Source organism: Chionomys nivalis, chromosome 7 (assembly GCF_950005125.1).
Source record: "Chionomys nivalis chromosome 7, mChiNiv1.1, whole genome shotgun sequence".
Lineage (NCBI taxonomy): Eukaryota > Metazoa > Chordata > Mammalia > Rodentia > Cricetidae > Chionomys > Chionomys nivalis.
Window position 1 is genome coordinate 1,335,782 of NC_080092.1, and position 19,964 is coordinate 1,355,745.

General features: G+C 43.4%; 1 protein-coding gene across 7 annotated transcripts in view; it reads right to left on the reverse strand.

The window, feature by feature from the left end:
* The window catches only part of Mrtfb (myocardin related transcription factor B), a 156,649-nt gene that overhangs the window by 54,529 nt on the left and 82,156 nt on the right, over positions 1 to 19,964 (reverse strand). The window contains exon 1 of one of the 7 annotated variants that reach the window (XM_057773802.1): positions 7,922 to 8,275. The exons of the other annotated variants lie outside the window; for them this stretch is intronic. Within the exon in view, the coding sequence (XP_057629785.1) occupies positions 7,922 to 8,042 (121 nt within the window). The 5' untranslated portion in view covers positions 8,043 to 8,275. Of the gene's footprint in view, positions 1 to 7,921; positions 8,276 to 19,964 lie in introns of those variants that run through there. 7 annotated transcript variants of the gene reach the window in all.

Below are 19,964 nucleotides of genomic sequence, written 5' to 3' on the forward strand. Positions count from 1 at the left end.
AATGAAAAGTCAACACTCCTGTGCTATACTAGAAGCACAGTGGAGGTGTCTTACGGTGGGCTCCAGGTAAACCTTCTTTTACCTCTTAGCCTTCTGCAATGCCAAAGTGTGCAGTTGTCTAAAAACTTATAGCATAAACATCTAAGGTGGGTGCTCTAAACAACAACAACAACTAGAAACTAAACAGAAAAACAGAAACATTGTTTCTATTCACTTCCCCAGCACAGCCAGTGCAACCCACTCTGGAGAAGCAGCCTCACCTGGGCTTCTCTCACTTGGTGGGTCAGGAATGTGGTGAAATAATCTAGTAGGATTAATGTCCTTAAAAGAAAGATACTACAGAGCAGAAAGCCCTCTGTCTCATATTATGTAACGATATAAATGCATGCACTCACATATATGTAGACTCATGTATCTATCCATGTCCATATGTGTACAATGTTCATCAGAGCATAAAGACAATTGAACACTGTTATGATCTGTGTTATTCTAACAGCACCGCAACTATGCATAATGATCCAGGTAGTGGCTGTACATGAGTCACCCAGCTGTCCTTCACACAACAGCTCATTACCTTCCTGGTATTACAATGGCAGGGTGTGCACAAGGAGAAAGATTGTTGACTGGTGTTTAGATTGTAAGAGGGACTATCAACTGGCTGTGATCTTCCATTAAAATAAATAAGAAAAAGTGCAATTTGCACCAATGAACAAGGATGCTAAAATCTGCCATGTAGATGCAAAGTGAATTCACATTACCTAAAAGGAAGGTCCATCACTCGGAAATAGTAGACAGCTAGGAAACTGTCTGCCTCTTTGCTCTTCTGTGTCAGCAGCCTAGAAACCAGTCTGGTTGTGCCCCCAAGTTGAAAGAGAAGCAAAGTGGGGTTGGTTCCCCTTGCTGTCCCACCACTGAGGACTTCCTGCACAGCAGGCCCTACAGGGAGCATCTCTGTCATCACCCAGCTCCCTTCCCAGGAGAGCCACGAGGTGGACACAGATACTTATTTTTTCAGAGAAATTAAGTACATATCTATTCTCATATGTAAACTAGTAAGAAACAGAAGCAGAATTAAGGCATTTCCACAAGTAATTGTTTTTTAAAAAAATTTAACTCATTAAAAAATGTTAACCGAATTACATGGCATTGAGCTTTTCTTGTAGCACCAACCTCCCTCAGCAGTGCTGCTGACCATACTGACTGTATGCAAGGGAAGGCTTGCTAATCAGAAGTCAAGCTCTCTAGGCTTCCAGCCTCCAGGGTGTGGAAACAGTGGCTGCTGTGGAAGACATAAACTCTCTAAGCTGAACCCTCCTCACCATTCAGCTCCTGCTCAAAACCAGCAGCCTTGGAAAGCCACCATTAGGAAATATCTGAAAACCCAAAGCTGTGAACACTATTCTTAAAACTTTTCAATGAGACTGGTGTTCCAGTAACCTGTCACGTTACCATGGTGAGGTGACATCTGCAGGTCCACACATGTACTTTCATGTGACTCACCAAATCACAGAGGGGTGATTCTGATGGGATTCTCCTTTTCTAGGTGAAGGGATCAAGGCAACCCCAGAAGCCCGTGCATACACATCTCTGCTGACCCACCTCAGGAGATGACATCCTGCCCTGCATCAGGGTAAACTCAGCTCTTTCCCCGAGACTCTCGAGTCCAGAAGGGGTGGATTTATAAGAACAATGCTGATGGATATTGGACAATGATGGTCCGAATAAGGGTGGAGAGGGTGGGCTAGACAGGGCCTGGCAGCAGTGTCTGGCGTCTGGAGTGAAACTGGAGGAGGGGAGGGAGACTGTGCTGTGGTGGCTTAGACCAGGGCCAACACAGGCCTCCTGGAGAAGTTCTGGAGTCAGGGCAGGCCCTAGACACTGTGGGTTTGGGTTTACTCCCCTATAGGGAATAAATCTATATATAGCAGACTGCTACCAGAGGCACTGAGCAGTGTGCACAGCTGAACAGGTCTGCACTTCACCATGATGGCTCTTGCTAGCAGGGGTGCAGGACTGTTGGAAGGGGAGTGAGGTCAACTCTTCCACATGAGCAGATCCCTTGGGAGGCTGGGCCACAGTGCTGCGATGCTGTGCCGGAGAGAATGCATTTCTTAGAAAGGACGGACAGACTTGGTGACAGACAAGGTCAGCGAGGGAATCTATATAACTCTCATGGCCACTCTAGGTGTGAGCACTGGTTGAAGAGAGGTGATGTGCATTGAGATGGGAAAGCCTGAAGGAATATGTGTGGTGTAAGAAATAAGATGCCTGGGAAGAACATCGAAATAGGTGACCATAAGCATCTGAAAAGGGGCTGGCTCCACAGGCTGGACTAACTGGCTCACTTGGACCAAAGCACATGTAGTTTTCTTCTGGTGTCTTTTTGTATGTGTGTGTGTGTGTGTTTACATGTGTTTGGACTTTTATATTGTCATCTTAGCATCCCAATTTTCAGCCTATATAAGCTTTTAGAATGCCATGGCTATGGAGGGTTACAACATCTACCACAGTCCTATGTAGAAAGCACTTTCTTTTTGTTAAATGACATAATTTTCAGCTGGGTGGTAGTGATGCACACCTTTAATCCCAGCACTTAGGAGGCAGAGGAAAAGGCAGACAGATCTCTGTGAGTTTGAGGCCAGCCTGGTCTACAAAGTGAGTTCCAAGACAGCTATGGCTACACAGAGGAACTCTGTCTCAAAAAACCAAAACGAAAATCAAAAACCATGATTTTCAATAAAAATCAGACTATATAGCTTCATCTCAAAAGCAGCATACACCCATTTAAAAATAGTGAATCATGCCTGAGAAAGGGATTTTTCTTCATCCACATGCTAAGTCACTTGAATATGAAACTGCATCTTTTCAAATTTACTTATTAAACATTAATTTAATAATAACTCACATGTATGGTACTTTCAGTTGGTAGACTGAAGACAGAAAGCAAGTGAAAATTCCCAGAGAAATCAAAACAGGTACTGCAAAATTCATGTCCTTGAGCTACACAATGGCGCATATTCAAGTGACTTATCATATTTGTCTTGTCTAAACTGACCATTTACTTGCCTGTGTCTCTCACTAGGGCTCAAGATCCTTAGCAATCCATTATGTATCCCGGCTTAACTGAAAGACTACCAGCTGAAGCAGAGCAGAAGAGGGCCAGTGAGAGAAAGTGCTGATAGTACTTCTGTCTGGAACAGGAATGAACATGGGATCATGCCCCGCCTTGGTGATCTGTGTTTGCCCTCACACCCCCTGCAGTGCCTTTTCGACACTGGGTTAACTGAGTCCGCATGACTGATTTATATCCACTGTCTGTTTAAAGTAGGGTGGGTGGGTACAATACTCTTGAAATACAGTTGCGGGGCTGGGGCTAGAGCTCAGTCCCAGAATGCTTGTCTACGTTCAGTTCCCACACTGCACAGAAAGAGGAAGAAACGTCTCTGGAGTGATACCATTTCTGTGGGGTGCAGGACTTGAGGTTAAGTACAAACAGGATAGATGACTGTGTCCCCAAGAACCATTAAGATCATGATGTCAGGACAGATGTTCAACACAGTGGTCTCTGGTGAAATGCCAGTGACTCCAGGAAGTTACTGGGGGTGTGCAGAGGAGGACCAAGTATTTTCAGAGCCTCACTGAGTCCAGGCTTGTGGATCCTCCTGCTTCAGCGCCCTGAGTGCTAGGACTTTAGGACTGGTGTGAATAACTTTCTCTAGGGAAGGAATTGGGGAGTACATGTTAAGAGGCTTTGGCCTGCAAAGCTGAAGAACAGAAGGCCCAGGTCGCGCTGTCTGGACAGACTTCCTGTGACTGTGTCCTAAGGCAGTACTTTTAAAATTTTTATTTAATTAACCCTCTGCCCATTTCTGAGAAGGTTTCCATGCTGTTCAGGTTGGTCCTTCTGCCTCAGCCTGGGGCAGCTGGGACTGCAACTATGAGCTGCTGGGCTGCTGACAGGTAAACACCCGCAGGGTTTCATGACTTCATTTCTGCCACAAAAAAGCTAAGTGCTTTTGCAAAGTTATTTATCTTGCTTATTTTCTCTTTCTGGGTTGGATTCCCTAGAATATCTCAGACAAATATTCTTTCTTTCCTTAAGCAAATCTAATGTTCCAGCATGGCATCGCCTGTTCCCTTGGCAAACTGCCACAAACTCACACTTCACCTAGCAGTTCCCTCAGCTCGGAAACCCCTCCTCACCTCAGTACCAAAGGGTGAGTCCAGTGAAAGGGCCCAGACACTTGGAACGCTGTCAAAGGACAGCTCCTGGCTGGGTCTGCTGAGTGAGATGCAGAGGGGTCGTGAAGGCACTTTCAGCCAAATACACAATCCAGCTTTCTTTCTTGGGCACTTTATCTCCAATAGCAAAGAGTTCTTCATCTCAAATTTTACTTTTCCCTTTTTACTGCAAGTACTACCACTTTGCCTTTGATGAAAACACTCTCTCATTTATTTCAATGGCAACTCAGTAAGAGACTTATCTGAATTAAATAAAGAACCTCAGCTTATTGGCTATTCCTGGAAATTCCTATGAACACTTCTTTTGTTGTCATGCTGCAGAACTAAGTAAATTTAAGTTCATGTGTTCTGAGCATAATTAGAAAACGTTCAAAGCCCTTGTAGATGAGGTAGATGGTAAGATTCTCCACTGCTTTCACAGAGGGAACGGGTATAAGGGAATGCTCTATTTTGACTCTGTTCAGGGAATTCATGACGATTGCTACTTCTCACTCAGAGCAGAAAGGAGCAAAATTCTCCAGCTACACACCCTGGCTGGGACTTACCAAAATGTTCTCAGAACAGCAAGCATTGGCAGAGTGTGGTGCTATCTTCTGCTGTTCAACTGATTCCCTGGTATCTACAGCAACTACCAATGGGGAACTTTTCCCTTGGCCTGGGGGGTGATTCACTGGTAGAACACTTACTAACCATGTACAGGACCCTGGATGAGATGGAGATACAGCTTTAACTGTTCCACACGATACTAAACTTGTTGATGTATTGCAAAAATTCTATAAAGTTGTATGTGCGTGCGTACATGTGTGTGTGTGTGCATACATGTGTGTGATGGCATGAGTATAGAGGTCAGAAGACAGCTTGCGGGAGTCAGTTCTCTTCTACTACATGGGTCCCAGGGATTGAACTCATGTAGTCAGTCTCAGTGGCAAGCACTTTTACCCACTAAGCCATCTTGCTTTCCCAATATAAACAAACAAAAATCCTTAAATCCTTGATTATTTGTTTACAAAATTTGAATCCCACCCCCAGTAGCCCAATATTAATTTCAGCCAATTAGCACTGTCAACAGTTTGGAAAAGACTTCTAGCCCTTACATCAGACACAAGTCCACAATACCAGAGGGACCAGGCTGGTGTCCCTGTCACTAGAATCAGATGAGCCATTCATTGCCTAGAAACTTATGATCTGATAATGCAGGTGTGTAAAGACACAATGCAACCTTCTTAACAATGAGTAGAAAAATCCAACAGTGTTGAAGTGAAAATCATAACTACCTTCAATAAGTGCCTCTTAACACACAAAGATAAACTATTAGGCATTATTAATTATCATTTATAGATTCACCTCTTTTGCCAAAACAGCAAGGGATCCACTTAGATTTGAAGCACTTTCAGGAAGTCAGTCCTAGACAACTAGTAACTCTCTCTCAAGAAGCACTGCCACTGATGCACAGGAGGACAGTACCTGGCTCCCAGGTCACGAATGGCGAATACACAGCTGTCACCTTATTATGCACCCATAGCTGGGACTGGGGCACACTGACTTTCAGGGTTCAGTTCTTCAGAGAAACAAGTTATTTTCATATGACCCAAATAAAGGAGTTTTCCAAAAAAATCATTTTTCTGTTCCGACTAAATTCAGGTCTGAGGAAGCAGATTACCCTTGATTTGATATTTGGCTGTATCACTTTACTCTCATCCCCTATTATTGAAAATAAGTGGGAAAACATGATCCGATAAGTAAGCGTGTCAAAACCCTATTCTATGCAATTCCAGTGAGATGTGAATTTCACTATCAGTCATTTCTGTGGACTCTCTTGAAACACACGAGGTTCTCTCCTCTACCTCTTTATGAGGTACATTTCTGAAAACACAGGCCACTTCTTTATGAGAAAAAAAATACGTTGGCTCTTAAACTTTAAGTTTTGCACAGAACCAAAGGGTTTACAGTGGATGAGCGTGAGCACGGCACTGGCACTGCCTCAGTCTCCTGTGTGCGTGCAAGGACGTGGAGACTGCTCCTCTTTGTTGTACGGAGCAGTGAACACACCCAGGTCACAAAAGTGATGTTGCACTGGGCGCGAACCTAAAGACCTGTCTCCCCACAGACCATCTCTGCTCTTCCAATGCTGCACTGTTTACTGCATTGCATAACTCCCAGGATTGCCATGGAGATTTTAATTATGTAATCAATCAGTCACGATCCTCTACCATGTACACACGTATGCAGGCATCTACATATGTATGGTGCTGGGAACTGAACCTGCGACTTTCCTATACTAGGCACATGCCCACACCTGCAGTCCCCTTCCTCATGTTTTTGATCCTTGCATCCTAAGCCCCTTATGCCACATTCAACAATTCTGATATCTTTTTATTTCTCCAATTTGCCTGATCTTACAAGCACACAAAGTGTTTTTTAAATAGATGACATTAAAAGGAAATGACACTTAAATGTCTTAAATGATGCAAAGCAAATTCTTAAACTGTTCATCAATACATGCTTTAAAACTTTAAGCCTTCCACCCCCCTCCATGAGTCTCCATGTGTCCTAAAAACTCACTTGGCACTGGCTTCTTAACATTCTGCAGTAGCACATGTCGTACGTAAGCAGAACGCACCTATTGTTCAGTTCTTAGCAGCAGTTACTGATATTTATTCCACTGTATGTTATCTGTTGTGACCTAGATGTTCTTTCTACCCAGTGCCACAGGCAGTTCAACCCCGGCCAGGCCCACTGTCCATTTTCACCCTTACCGATCTGAGAGAAGGGTGGAAGCAGCACCCAGTGCTGCTCAGGGCAATGAGGTGTCTTACAGACTGGCTCTGTAGGAGGAACAGAAACTGGAGAGAACAGAGAGCAAGGAGAACGGAAAGCCTCCCAGAGAGGACCAGAAAACCAGTTTTAAAGCTGAGTGGACATTAGGATGAGCAGCACTAAGGTCTTGGATGGAGGAAAAGCTGTTCTTTATGGACCCTGGCTTCCTCTCCATAGCTCTGCTGTGCTCTCAGCCCTAAGAGAAGAGTGCTGCAAACAGGAGCAGCACTTCCCAGACCCCTAGCCATCTCCTTGATCAGTACAGCGCTCACTGATGATGAAAACCAACAGTAGCCTGCTCAAGCTTATTTGTTTGCTTAAAAAAAAAAAATCAAACTGTGCAAAGCGCTTTTTAAGGCAAAAATGCTTATAATGCACACACAGTTGGCTCATCATTTCAGAACTCAAGTAAGAAAGAGCCAGCTACCTTTCTGTTGCTAAACAACAAAAAGTCAACATGCTAATCAGTAACAATTAATTTTCCTGGAATTAGGTGATTGTAAACACAAAGCAATGTTCTGATTAATAATAAAAAGGAAATGGCCTCTCGCAAAACCATAGGGATTTGGGGGGGGGGTAGAACCTCCAAACTGGGGAAAATGAACAAACAAATCAAGACAAATTTAACTGAAACAGATTCCTAATGCCTATTGCAAACCTCTCGAGTCGCTGTCTGTCAGCACTCGCTCTCTGAAGGCAGCTGTTACCACACAGAACTTGGATAGTGCAAGGGTCACAGTGAACAGACAACAGACACACGGATGGTAAGCAGACAGATGTGGTAGGCAGACCGGCATGCCAGCTGCCAAGGTGACAGGAATACGAGCATGGCCATCCTGCCCGTGTCCAGAGACAGACTGACCTTCCTTGAGACTCTTCTGGTTGGTCCCCTCAAGGCATTCCTTTTCTTTGAAAGGCTCGAAATCCTCAGCAGTAAGAATCTCTGGGAAGCCCTGTTGCTGCTTCTTGGAGCTATCGATCATGGTGAGAGGCTTCCGGAGACAAGCAGCATCCAGCGTGAGAGAAGCTCGCTTTTCAGGAAGCAGAAAGCACACAATACTCCGGTCCTGCTCCCTCCTCACAGTACACTAACCACGGGGCAATCAGGTCTCTAAGTGGCAGAAGGCAGCCATTCTCCTAGAGTTCCCAGCTTGACCTGCAGACACACTCTAGCGGATGGGAGCCCTTAACTCTCTTCCACATTGGGAGGAGGCAGAGCCTGCGAGGCACGACTCTTAAGATCCCACCCCCTTTCCCAGCCATCCTCTTTCCCTTTGCCATTCCAGCTTCCCCCACGCTCTGTGCTTGATCTGCAGCTAGATGGTCCCAATCATCTGACGAGCACTGAGTCAAACAGTTAAAAATAAAACCTCTAGCTGTTATAGAGAAACCTCTGCTGCTAGCAGGAAGATGAAATGCTGCCTACAGTCTCTTCCAGGCTCTCTATAAGCAAAGCCTTGGGCAGTGCAATACTTTAAACCGGCCAGACAAACACATGTGTTACTCATGAAATTCTCTAGCTATACAACCAACCGGCAAGGGCATCCAAAGAAAGCCGTTTTATTTTAGCAGAGATGTCACACCGAATAAACATGCTACCAGCACATCACTCCCATGCTCCTTTGTGGGAGCCCTTTGCTGTACAGGGCTATCCTTGGCAGAGAGAGAGAGTCAAGGCTTTGCGCCAGGAAGGCACTGCAAACGCAGTTGCTTCTCTGGCCATTGAGAGCCCAGCAGAGCAGCAGTTTGCCTTTGTGCCGCTAGTCGGCATAGAGAGCTAAAAATCACCAGGGTTTTTTTTTTCTTTTTAAAGGAGACTAGTCCTCCTCCCAAGTACAAAGCAATGCCACCGATATCGTAGACTTCCTAACAGATTCAACCAGTGAGGGCTGGAGTTTCATTTCACAACAGGAACACCTTCCCTGCAAGGCACAGGCTGCTGCCAATACATGCAAGGGGCCTTCTGGCAGGAAATGTCTACAAGGGAAACTCCAGCAATGTGGAAACAAGTCTGCTTCCATACACACCAAATACACGCCAGCAGACCCGACACTCTCATTTCAAGAGTTCAAACTATGTGCCATCAAATGACGGGCAGTGGCCCATGGAGCTGAGTCCATAAGGAATCTATTGCCTAAATTTTTAACGTGTGCACAGTCAAGGGAAGGGGCTAAGCTGGAAGAAACCATGAGAAAATGGCTGGCAACCCTGTCCCAACTGATGAGGCCACACTAATGGAAGATACATATACAAGCCTCTACAGGAAGCACATTTCTCTTTAAGAGAAAACACAGATATATTTTAGTTACACACGCAGCATGGCCCTTTGTGGACTGAAGAAAGGTTTGCATCTTGCGCCCAGAAGTGTCTCTTCCTGCTGACACAGAAGGGTCTGGAGGAAGCACCCTATCCTCTGCCCCTGGTTCCAAGGCTAGCATGCACTCAGTGCACACTGTCATGCAGAGATCGCCATGCCCTTCTCCCCATCTCTGGAGGACAGGATCACACAACACGACATGCTTTTTGCCAACTGAGACTCCTTGTGCAGTGACAGAGCCGCCCAGGGCAGTCTAAAAATCTCTGCACACACGGAGGCGTCTATCACACTGCGCACAGCCCTCAAGCAAATCTTCTGCTACTGTCCCGTCCCTGGACCCATTTTCCAGATAAAATATTCCTGTCCTTCCAAATGAGTAACAAGGAGTTACTGCTGTTTAGTTGGGTACTTACTGGTGTTTTGGACATATGATTATATGCAACCCCAGGAGTTCAGCTGACCTCTATGGTGACTGGAATGCCACAGAAATTGACGGATCAAGGCCAGGATCATAAGCAGGCTTGGAATTGAACCAAACTTGCAGTTATCCAAAGCCAAAAGTCTTTTTACCGAACTGCACTGCCTGTTTTCTTCTAGAATAGTCCCTAGTTCTAGGCTTTAGCTAGAGACAGCTTTAAAAGCAGAACTCATCCTCCCTCTCTGTTCTTGGTGAGAGATCACAATACACTGATTTATAAAAGCATTTTAACTTTTTATGAAGCAGCACCACTTTATTTAGTGCCCACTATATGCCAAGTCTAAGTGATTTATTTGTTTGCTTATTTATCAGTTAGTCCATTGGTATTCTTATGAATTCAATATTACCAACCCAATTTACAGAGAAGAAAACTGAGGCCTAGGAAAACCAAACACTTTGTTAAAGACAGCCTATCTCACAAGCAGAAGTCAAGACTCCCAAATAGTAAGCTCGGCTCTAGGGCTTACATTTTATAGTACTCTGCACAAAGAACACTGAAGACAACGGCCAGGCATGTGCTTTCCTAGGGGGCTGCGCAAATGTTTTCAGTCTGTAGGTTCAAAAACTGAGCATATTTCAAGCTGTGTTCACCACTTTAAAATGTAAAACACTGTAAAAGGCTCTTTGAAGGACCCTCTGCAGCCACACTGTCTCTGTGCAAGTATCAACACTCCGACACCCTGACAATGTCCACTGCAGGGTTATGCTAACGTCTCAGAAAACAATTTTTCTAGTAATGAGTGCAATCTAAAAATTTTGTTTTGCTATTTCTCAAAACATTTGAAATAGTTTCAAATTCACAGAGCATTTCCCCAAACTCTCTGTGATAATTTTTGATACAATACCTCATTAAGAATGCTGGTGTGTAAGTTTCTAGGGGTCAGAGATGGCTCAGAGATTGAGAGCATAGGCTGCTCTTCCAGAGGTCCTGAGTTCAATTCCCAGCACCCACATGGTGGCTCACAACCGTCTATAATGAGATCTGGTGCTCTTCTGGCGTGCAGACACATGCAGACAGAACATTGTACACATAATAAATAAATAAATAAATAAAAGAAAAGCATGCTGGTGTGTATGTTCCTAGACACAATACACCTTCTGACTGAACCACAGCATAAGGACCAGTACTGAGAGATCAATGCTGATCAATCCACAAACACCATCCAAGTTCAAAACTGTCCAGAAAGCAAAGGGTCCAAAGCAGGGCCCCACATGACTCAGCTATTAAGTCTCTTCAGGTGTCCTCAGTCTGGAGCAGTCCCTTGGTCTCTATTTTCTCTGGCTGAATTGTAAGGGCCGCAGGTACTCACAGAAGAGTCTGAGGTTTGGGTTTGGGTGCTGTGTCACTGAGATAAGACTGGGGTGATGCAGTGTAGCAAGGAAGATCATTCTATCTGTACTTACAGTGTATGTCCTGATAACTGATTTTAAACAAAACATGCTCTTAAATCCTAAGTGCATTTGGCACTGCCCCAGCCTGCAGGGCACCACAGTGGCACAGCACCATGGCGTGTCATCACTCCTGGTAATCCTGGGCTGACTGCAAGTGGCGGTGCTCGGCCGCTGCCTAACTCTGCACAAGAGAACTGGACCACGTATCTCAGGAAAATACAAAAATTCAAAGCGTGCTTTCTACTCTATATGTGATGCTCTTACACCGTGTACATCTGGAAACTCATACATAGAATCATAAATTGGTGACCGTCTATATTAGAGGTATATCCAGCAGTAAGAAAATGAATAGCAAGTATATATTACCATTTATAGCGTCTCATGGCTTCCTGCTTTGTTCCAGAGGCTGCACCTGTGACTGTCATCTGTTTGGTGATAGGACTGTCTCTATTTGACCAGGACTTCTAGTTTGGGATTATCCTCTGGCAAGTATCAGGTCCACCTTGTCCTCCTGTCCCCTTCAGGAACTAGGGTCTGAATGTTTGGTGTGGTCACTCTTCCAGGATTTCTCTGTGCACAGAGCTAGGATGTGCTGTATGTGTTTATATGTAACACACACACATTCACATCTCTCTATATTAAGAGATATCAAATACATCTATATTCAGATATATATATCTATATCTACATATATATCTATATCTACATATATATAAATATATAAATATTATATTTATATAAATATAAACATGTATTTATTTATAAACAGTGAAGAACACAAATTCACCCCAACATTTCTAATGTCCAAGGTTCATGCTTGTTTTCTCATTTCTACATTCACAACCCTCTTTTCCCTCTGCCCTCCAGAGTTGGTACAACCCATCACTACCCACAGTCAGCGTTGTAGCTTTGCCCTGCACAGGGGATATCTCATCCTGATTCACTACCCAGTGTCTCAGGGCAGCTACCTTGCTAGGACCTCACACCAATCTTTGGATTGAAGAGAGAGGAGAAAGAGCCTTGCTTTATTTTAGCAGGGAAGTCCGCACTGCCACAGGAACTGCTCTGAAAAGGATTTGCTCTTCTTCCTGCCTCACGCACTGTACACTTTCAATTGTCAATTGGTGCTATTGTCACGAGTAACATTTACCTTCAAATGATATGCTATGTGATTAAAATTACTTCTATTTAAGATAAATTTGTCTTACTAGTGTTTGTGTGTATTTATGCTCAAAAGAGCACTTTAGCCCTAAAAGAGGCTGCCATAAATCAAGTCAATTTCCCCAGCACCAAGTACAGATATTTAATAAGCATGAGAAAAAACTGTGTGGCTTAGAGTAGCAGCATTTCAAGAAGGCTTCAGGAATCAAATACAAACATGGCCCAAGGGACCCACACCAAAACCTGGCAGAACCAATGGAGGCCCACAGAACTACTGATTAAAAGATTCCTGCTGGGATGACGCCAAACCCAGGGATAACGGGATATTCTGCAGATGCAAACCCTTTGAAAGCTACAACATGAAGAGGCTGCTGGGATTCTGATGGGAGATGGAGAGGCCTTGGCTTTTTGCTCTGTGGAGAAAGGTGAACTCAATGGCTTCCTGCACACTGGCTGACACACTTACGGAATTCAGTGGAGGACACACTGGCTGGACACACTTACGGAATTCAGTGGAGGACACACTGGCTGGACACACTTACGGAATTCAGTGGAGGACACACTGGCTGACACACTTACGGAATTCAGTGGAGGACACACTGGCTGACACACTTACAGAATTCAGTGGAGGACACACTGGCTGACACACTTACAGAATTCAGTGGAGGACACACTTTGAATTTTCTTCTAAGGGAACCATGTTTCTACAACAACAAATTTTCGGTCCTTATTTTCTTCCTTTTTAACACAACAAACACTACTATGAAATATGAAACCATAAGGCCATTACTAAATAGATAGGGTAATGTCCAATGGTGAGTTTGAATTTTTTTTAAGGAAATTAAAATTAAAATAGTGCTATCATTGAAATATAATCTTAAAAAGTCTTTATCCTTATCATTTAAATGACACATTTTTGTCAAGGATAGTGGTGCATTCCTGTAATCCCAGCACTTGGAAAACTCAAACAGGAGGATAGCAATGAGTTTCAGTCCGGCCTGGGCTACAAAGTGATACCTATTCTAAAAACAAAAGTAAAAATAAAAACAAGACCTCTCTTCAGAGTGGTGGAGCAGGGTGAAGAATAGCGTATGGCCAAGGAATCCCCCACAATTCACTCTCAGCCTTATCTCTTTCATTACAGGGCTTTGCTCCATGGCAACATTGACTCGTGAATGTCTAATGTCATGTTAAATCTCGCTTCAAGTCATCGTATGGTAATCAAGAGACGACAGAACACTCACGAATGCTCAAAGAAGCCATTCAAATCCTTTCCTTGTTTCTAAGCTTTGCAGTTACATAACACAGTGACTGGAATATTCATAACTAGGAGCTCTCCTTGGATTTTCTTCCAGCCAGTCCTCTGAGTTCTCGGAAGACACTACAGCCATAGAGATGGGAGAATGAAATGACTCGGGTTTGAAACGTCATACAAGATGTAAGAGATGACAGGAAGGTGAAGAGGACCAAATTCCAGCAAAGATGGGATGGCCAGAGGCTCACAGATCTAAATGAAGAAGAAAATTCAAGCTGTATGGTACTGTGAGTGAAGATCAGGGGTTTTCCAGGCCTTAGACATGAGAAAAGGTTTTCAAAGTTTGACTCAAGATACAAATGCAAAAGATGACTGACAGATTTTGTCCACATTAAAACAAAGCCCCAAAGTATCCCAAAAAAGAATATTCACAATGCCTCAAAAACAAAAAAGTTCAAAAACCTGCCAGAGAAATGATCAGATCATTTATCCCCCACATATCAAGCATTTTGAAGTATTGCTAAAAGCAGGAAAAGACATTCAGCCTTACTCATTAGCTTACTCATACAATCAGAGAAACTTAAAGTCATAGCAAAATATCAAATGGTGCAGAAGTTCAGCATGCTTGGTTGCATAACCTATGGGAACTCATTTTTCTGTTGGGTGGAATGTGAGCTAAGGTCCATCAGGAAGGACATGGGCCATCCACATATGAAAATTAAAATAAACAAATGCAAAGAACCCAATACACTGAAAAAAGAGCAGAGTCAGACACAACCCCTCTCAATGCAAGACTGCAATGCTATATGCTTTTGGGTACAAACAACAAGAATGTAAACAAATACTCACTCAGCAGATATTTTAAAAAGTTTTACTGGAATATAAATAATATAGCACAGAGCTTATATGTGTAAATGTTGATTTATTGTCACACTGTATGGACTAGTAGTACTAAGTCTCTTTTATGCATATTATAAAATTAAAAAAAAGGAGAAAGGATATTTATTGGCTATGTTGACTAGTATCTGTCCACTTGATACAATCAATTTAGAGGGACTTGGAATGACTTAGTATCAAAAGAACAAAGGCCTCTATCAGACTGGCCTGTGGGCAGTGCACCCCAGGCAGGTGAGAGCACAGGCTGTATAAGGAAGCTGACTGAGCAAACCAGTAAACACCTGCATCAAATTCATGTCTTGTCTTCCCCTGATGATGAACTGTAACCTGTAAACCATTTTCCTCCCCAAAGCTGGTTTTCATCAGTGTTTTAACACAGCAACAAAAAGCAAACTCAGACACCGAGGGTAGAGAAGAAGTTCGGCAGTTTAACTGCTTGCTGCTCTTCTCTGAGTTTGATCCCCAGCACCCACATACGGCAGCTCTCACCCACCTGCAGCTGCAGTTCCAGGGAGTTAGACGGCCTCTTCTGTTCTCGGCAGGTGCTGCACTCGCACACACACTTACACTCAGACACATACACAGGCATGTGATTTAAAAAGTAATAATAAATGGCCAACAATAGACAAAAATAAGATCCTGTAAGACTAAAATGGTGCACAGATAGTAAAACAATCAACAGGTGAAGAAGTCCAGAGTGTGGAGGAACCTCTGCCAGGTACACATCTGATAGAGGGTTAACAGAAATTACAGAGAACACTCAATTAAAAATGGACTAACACTTTGGACAGAGATTCTCAAAAGGAGAAATAAAAATGGGTAATGAATATCACAAAAGTGTTCATTGTCCTTAGAAGTTAAGGAAATGCTAATTAAAACAACTTTAAGATTTTAACTTACCACAGTCAGAACAGCTAAGATGTAAGAACTGAAGAATAATGGTGGCAACGATGTGGGGGAAGGGACCTCATTCATTGTTGGTGGGATTGCAAACTGGTCCAGCTACTATGGAAATCTGGACAATTCTCAAAAAGCTAAAAACAGATCTACCAGATGTGCAGCCCCAACACGTGGACAACCTCCTCCTTAGATACTGGCTCTTCCGTACTGCCTGTTACTTTGCTCACAACAGCCAGGAAACAGAAACAAGCTAATGCCTTTCATACGATGAATGAATAATGAAAATATAGTGCACATGCACATTGGAATTTGCTCCAGCTGTAAAGAAAAAAAATCATGAAATCTGCTGGTAAATGGAACTAGAATGTATTATACTGAGTGAGGGAACCAGGACCCAGAAGGACAAACATCACATGTTCTTTCTCATCTACAGTTCCTAACTTCACATCCTCAGATATGAGCACATAGCCTGGGCTAACCACAGACAGATGTGAGCATATAGCCTGAACTAACCACAGAAACTAGGAAAGTCGAAGGCCAGGCGAGTGGAGACAGAGTTCTGAAGAGGGAAGTAGCAGGACTCAGAGTCTACAAAAGAAGACATAGGAAGACGCCCCCCCCCCCCCCCGTGGGGCTCTAATTAGAGAGGGGAAAAAGAGGGCAATACAGAGGGAAAGGGTCAGAGGAGGCATAAATAACACTGAGAATGTTAGAAAGGGCTACCTAAAGATACATTTTATATTATACATACACACATGCATACATACATATAGTTTAGACGAAGTTATAGCACTAGGGTGATAAGTCTTTCCCCTGTAACAGGTAGGAGAACCCTCCTTTCAAGTTGTTGTTAGGGAAGGCCAAGACCTCAAAACAACACAAACTATTATCATTGCCCTTGGCTGCCTTCCAGAATCTGAAGTTAAGTCCCTATTGCTACAGACATCATAGACTTTGAACAAAGGACTCTGACGAACTGACCTAGACCTGCCCTGGAAGCCTCTACTCTGAGAACTGGAAGGTGTGCACTAATCCTGCCCAGCTGTGACATCTACAGCACAGTAACGTGTTCCTAAAGATGCAACAATGGCACTTAGATCTGGGATAAACCAACTGCTGTCTACTTGGACTTAAGGTCTGCTCACCAGGAGAGAAGTCATGCCTAGTACTGTAAACCTAGACAACTACTCATGACTGGTGAGCACATGGAACCCAGAGGAAAACCTGTTACTACTTCCTTCCCGAACCAGCATAATTTCTAATTACATTCTAAATATTTACATTTATGCCCTCAGATAAATATAGCTCTCACCCTTTATCAGAGAAGCTTCTTTTTGCAGAGGACAGGGAGCATTATAGAAATCCACAACTGGTAAAAATGCAGTGAGCCAGACTGTGAAGTGTCCAGCCCTAGTAACACATCTACAATGCAGCCCATGCCTCTCTCTAAGGCTCAGGGAATATCTCAGAATAGACCATAGAGAGACTGTAAAAGCCAGAGGACTAGGAGGTCTACTATGACATACATGAGAGAAGCTACAGCCTCTCAATAATCAAGTTACCTAAACAAGACCCAATACCAGTTAACACACCAATGTGATGGGGGAAATCTCACAACCCCACCCCACTCCACTCCCATGAAGAGCTACAGGCAATTAATGACTACTGAGAGAGGGAGAATCAGTCTTTTCCAAGTGCCTGATTGGCTGATTTATTAAGTGGTAAACCCTAAAATATTACACAGATGAGCAACAAGTTGTGTATGTACACACACACATTTACATGCAACAGCAATAGTTAAAGAAAACAGAAGAGATAATAGATGGAAGTAGAAGGAAGGCTTGGAGATGGAGAAGGGGAGCATGGGAAGGGAAGCAGGATATGATTATAGGAGGTAGAAGATAATAAAATATATTCTATACATGTGTGAAACATAATGGAATCTATTATTTCATTCAATTAATAGATGTTAAAAATGAGAAAAATAAAATATTGAAAAGCTCTTTGATAATGGGAGTCTGTTTCTGCCTATCAGAGAAGTGAGTTACAAACAAAGAGGGGAGGCTAAGTGAAGCCCGAAATGCTAGGGCAGGGTTTAACGGTGTATGTGAGGTCTGGCTCTCTCCTGCTCACTGAGAGCTCCAGAGCAGTGGGATGTAGCAGTAAACACACCGACTTGTCAATCTTATCTATAAATATTCCACTAGCAGGAATAATTTAAACAAACAAACAACAAGGGCTTATTTCAGGGTTGGTGCAGAGAAGTATAAATTGAACCAGGAGCATCTTCTCCAGAGAGCAAATAGGTGCTTGCACAGTGACAGGCCTATCATAGCGACACAGGAGCCAGTTTGACGGAGCCGTACTGACTAATTCAGATAATTTTAGCATTAAAACACATAATATCAACAGTTTATACCTACATACGTTATACTAACAGTTCACAATTTCATGCTGAAATAAAGTATAAATGAAAGGATGGATGAAGAGATGGAAACGGAAGCTTGTACTTAAAGTAGGATGTCACTTAATCTATGCACAGAACTACAGAAACAGAAAACATCACTCTGAAGTTAATGACCAGTTCTTGCTCTAGGCAAGAACCACCAACAATGATAAGATATTCAGATAGTGGTATGGGAGAATTGTCTGTATTCTGTCAATTATGTTTTAAATAAACACTAATTGGCCAGTAGCCAGGCAGGAAATATAGGCGGGACAATCAGACAGGAAGTAGAGGTGGGACAATGAGAACAGGAGCATTCTGGGAAGAAGGAAGTTCTTCCTGAGTCCTGTCCAGACACTGAAGAAGCAGGATGTGATCTGCCCTGCTGAAAATGGTACTGAGTCGTGTGGCTAACATAGATAAGAATAATGGGTTAATATAAGTTATAAGAGCTAATACTAAGCCTGAGCTAATGGGCCAATCAGTTTATAACTTATGGAAACCTCTGTGTGATTTTCTTTGGGACTTGCTGGCTGTGGGAACTGGGCAGGACAGAAACCCCCACAAGCAGGTCCTCATGTTACAAGATAGTGTCAAAATATTTCTCCACAGACATTATTATGAAAGCTTTAATGGAAAAATAGTAAAATTGCCACTATTAAACTCAAAGGTAACCTGTATTGGCTAAACAGATGCTATACCTTCCTGCCCAGTGAATGAAAAACAACTTCCCAGTATGGCAGACTGCCGAAGAATACAGCCTGATCAAATTATTACCACTTGAGTGCCAGGAGTCAAGTTCCAGCTAAAGACCATTTCACAAAAATAACTGGCCAATACCTTCAAAGATGTCACAGAAGACAAGAAATAAAGGAGAATAGACACCTGGCTCTGGAACATGGCCCTGGATCAGAGCACAAAACAAGAAAGACATATACTATTACTTCTTCTTCTGCAAAGGCTATGACCGAATCAACTGGGGGACCCGAGGTGTCTGATGTTGGTTACCAGCAGTGAGTCAATGCCACACTCTCATTTCAACATTGTGGCTTCAAAACAGAGTACCTGTATTTTCAGTGAGCACATACTTGAGTGTCCAGCACTAAGCAAGCCACATCTATGAATGTGAAGAACAATGGAACATAAGAGTGGGGATTCTTTGTACCACGTCTGTAACTTTCATATAATCACTTCAAAACAAAGTTATAGAGCCAGGCCTGGTGACACAGCCTTCAGTTCCCACTACTTGGAAGGTTGAGGCAACAGGATCACTTAAAGCCCAAGACTTCAAGGCCAGCCCAGGTAATACAAGACTCACTCTTAAAACAAACAAAACAAACAAGACACAGAGCTGAAACAATGACTGGGTAGAGAAGTGAACTGGTTACTCTTCTGGAGGACCTAGGTTTGATTCCCAGCACCCACATGAAGGCTCACAACTGCCTATAACTCTAGAAAAGTGATCACAAGTTCAGGTGTGACACAGAGGCAAAACTTGCTTCTAAGGAGGTAGATTTACTCAGTCATTTAGTTGAACAAAGCAAACTAAGAGTGTACCTTGCAAACAGGAGCATGGGGGTGAGAAGGCTGGGATGGGAAAGGCAGAACACTTACAAAAAGGGGAAGTCTCAAAACTTGAGTAACTGTGGTTTGGAGCTGGTAGTTCACAAGACATCAGTGCTGGGTGCAAGGAAGAACGAAGGAAGGCTGGAGAGCTGTGCAAAGCTCAGGCATGATGGGATCTGTCGCTGTGTAGGGTGTCCGATTTTTTGCTGAAGGAAAACTGAAATCATGGAAGCACTGTGGACAGAGTGGTGTATGTTTGGGAGGACACGCAGAAAGAATAGTGAAGGAAAACACAGGGAGCAAGTCCTGAGGTCAGCAAGGACATTACTTTTCTTGGTTCTTCCAATACCTATTTTTCTGGAGAAAATATGCACATCAGGAAGAACACTGCTGCTCCAGGCTGCGGAGGAGCAGCGCAAACAGTGGCAACGAGGGAGAAGTGCTCTCCCAAAGCTTTTAGGTTACTCAGCCACAAGATTCATCTTCAGGGGCA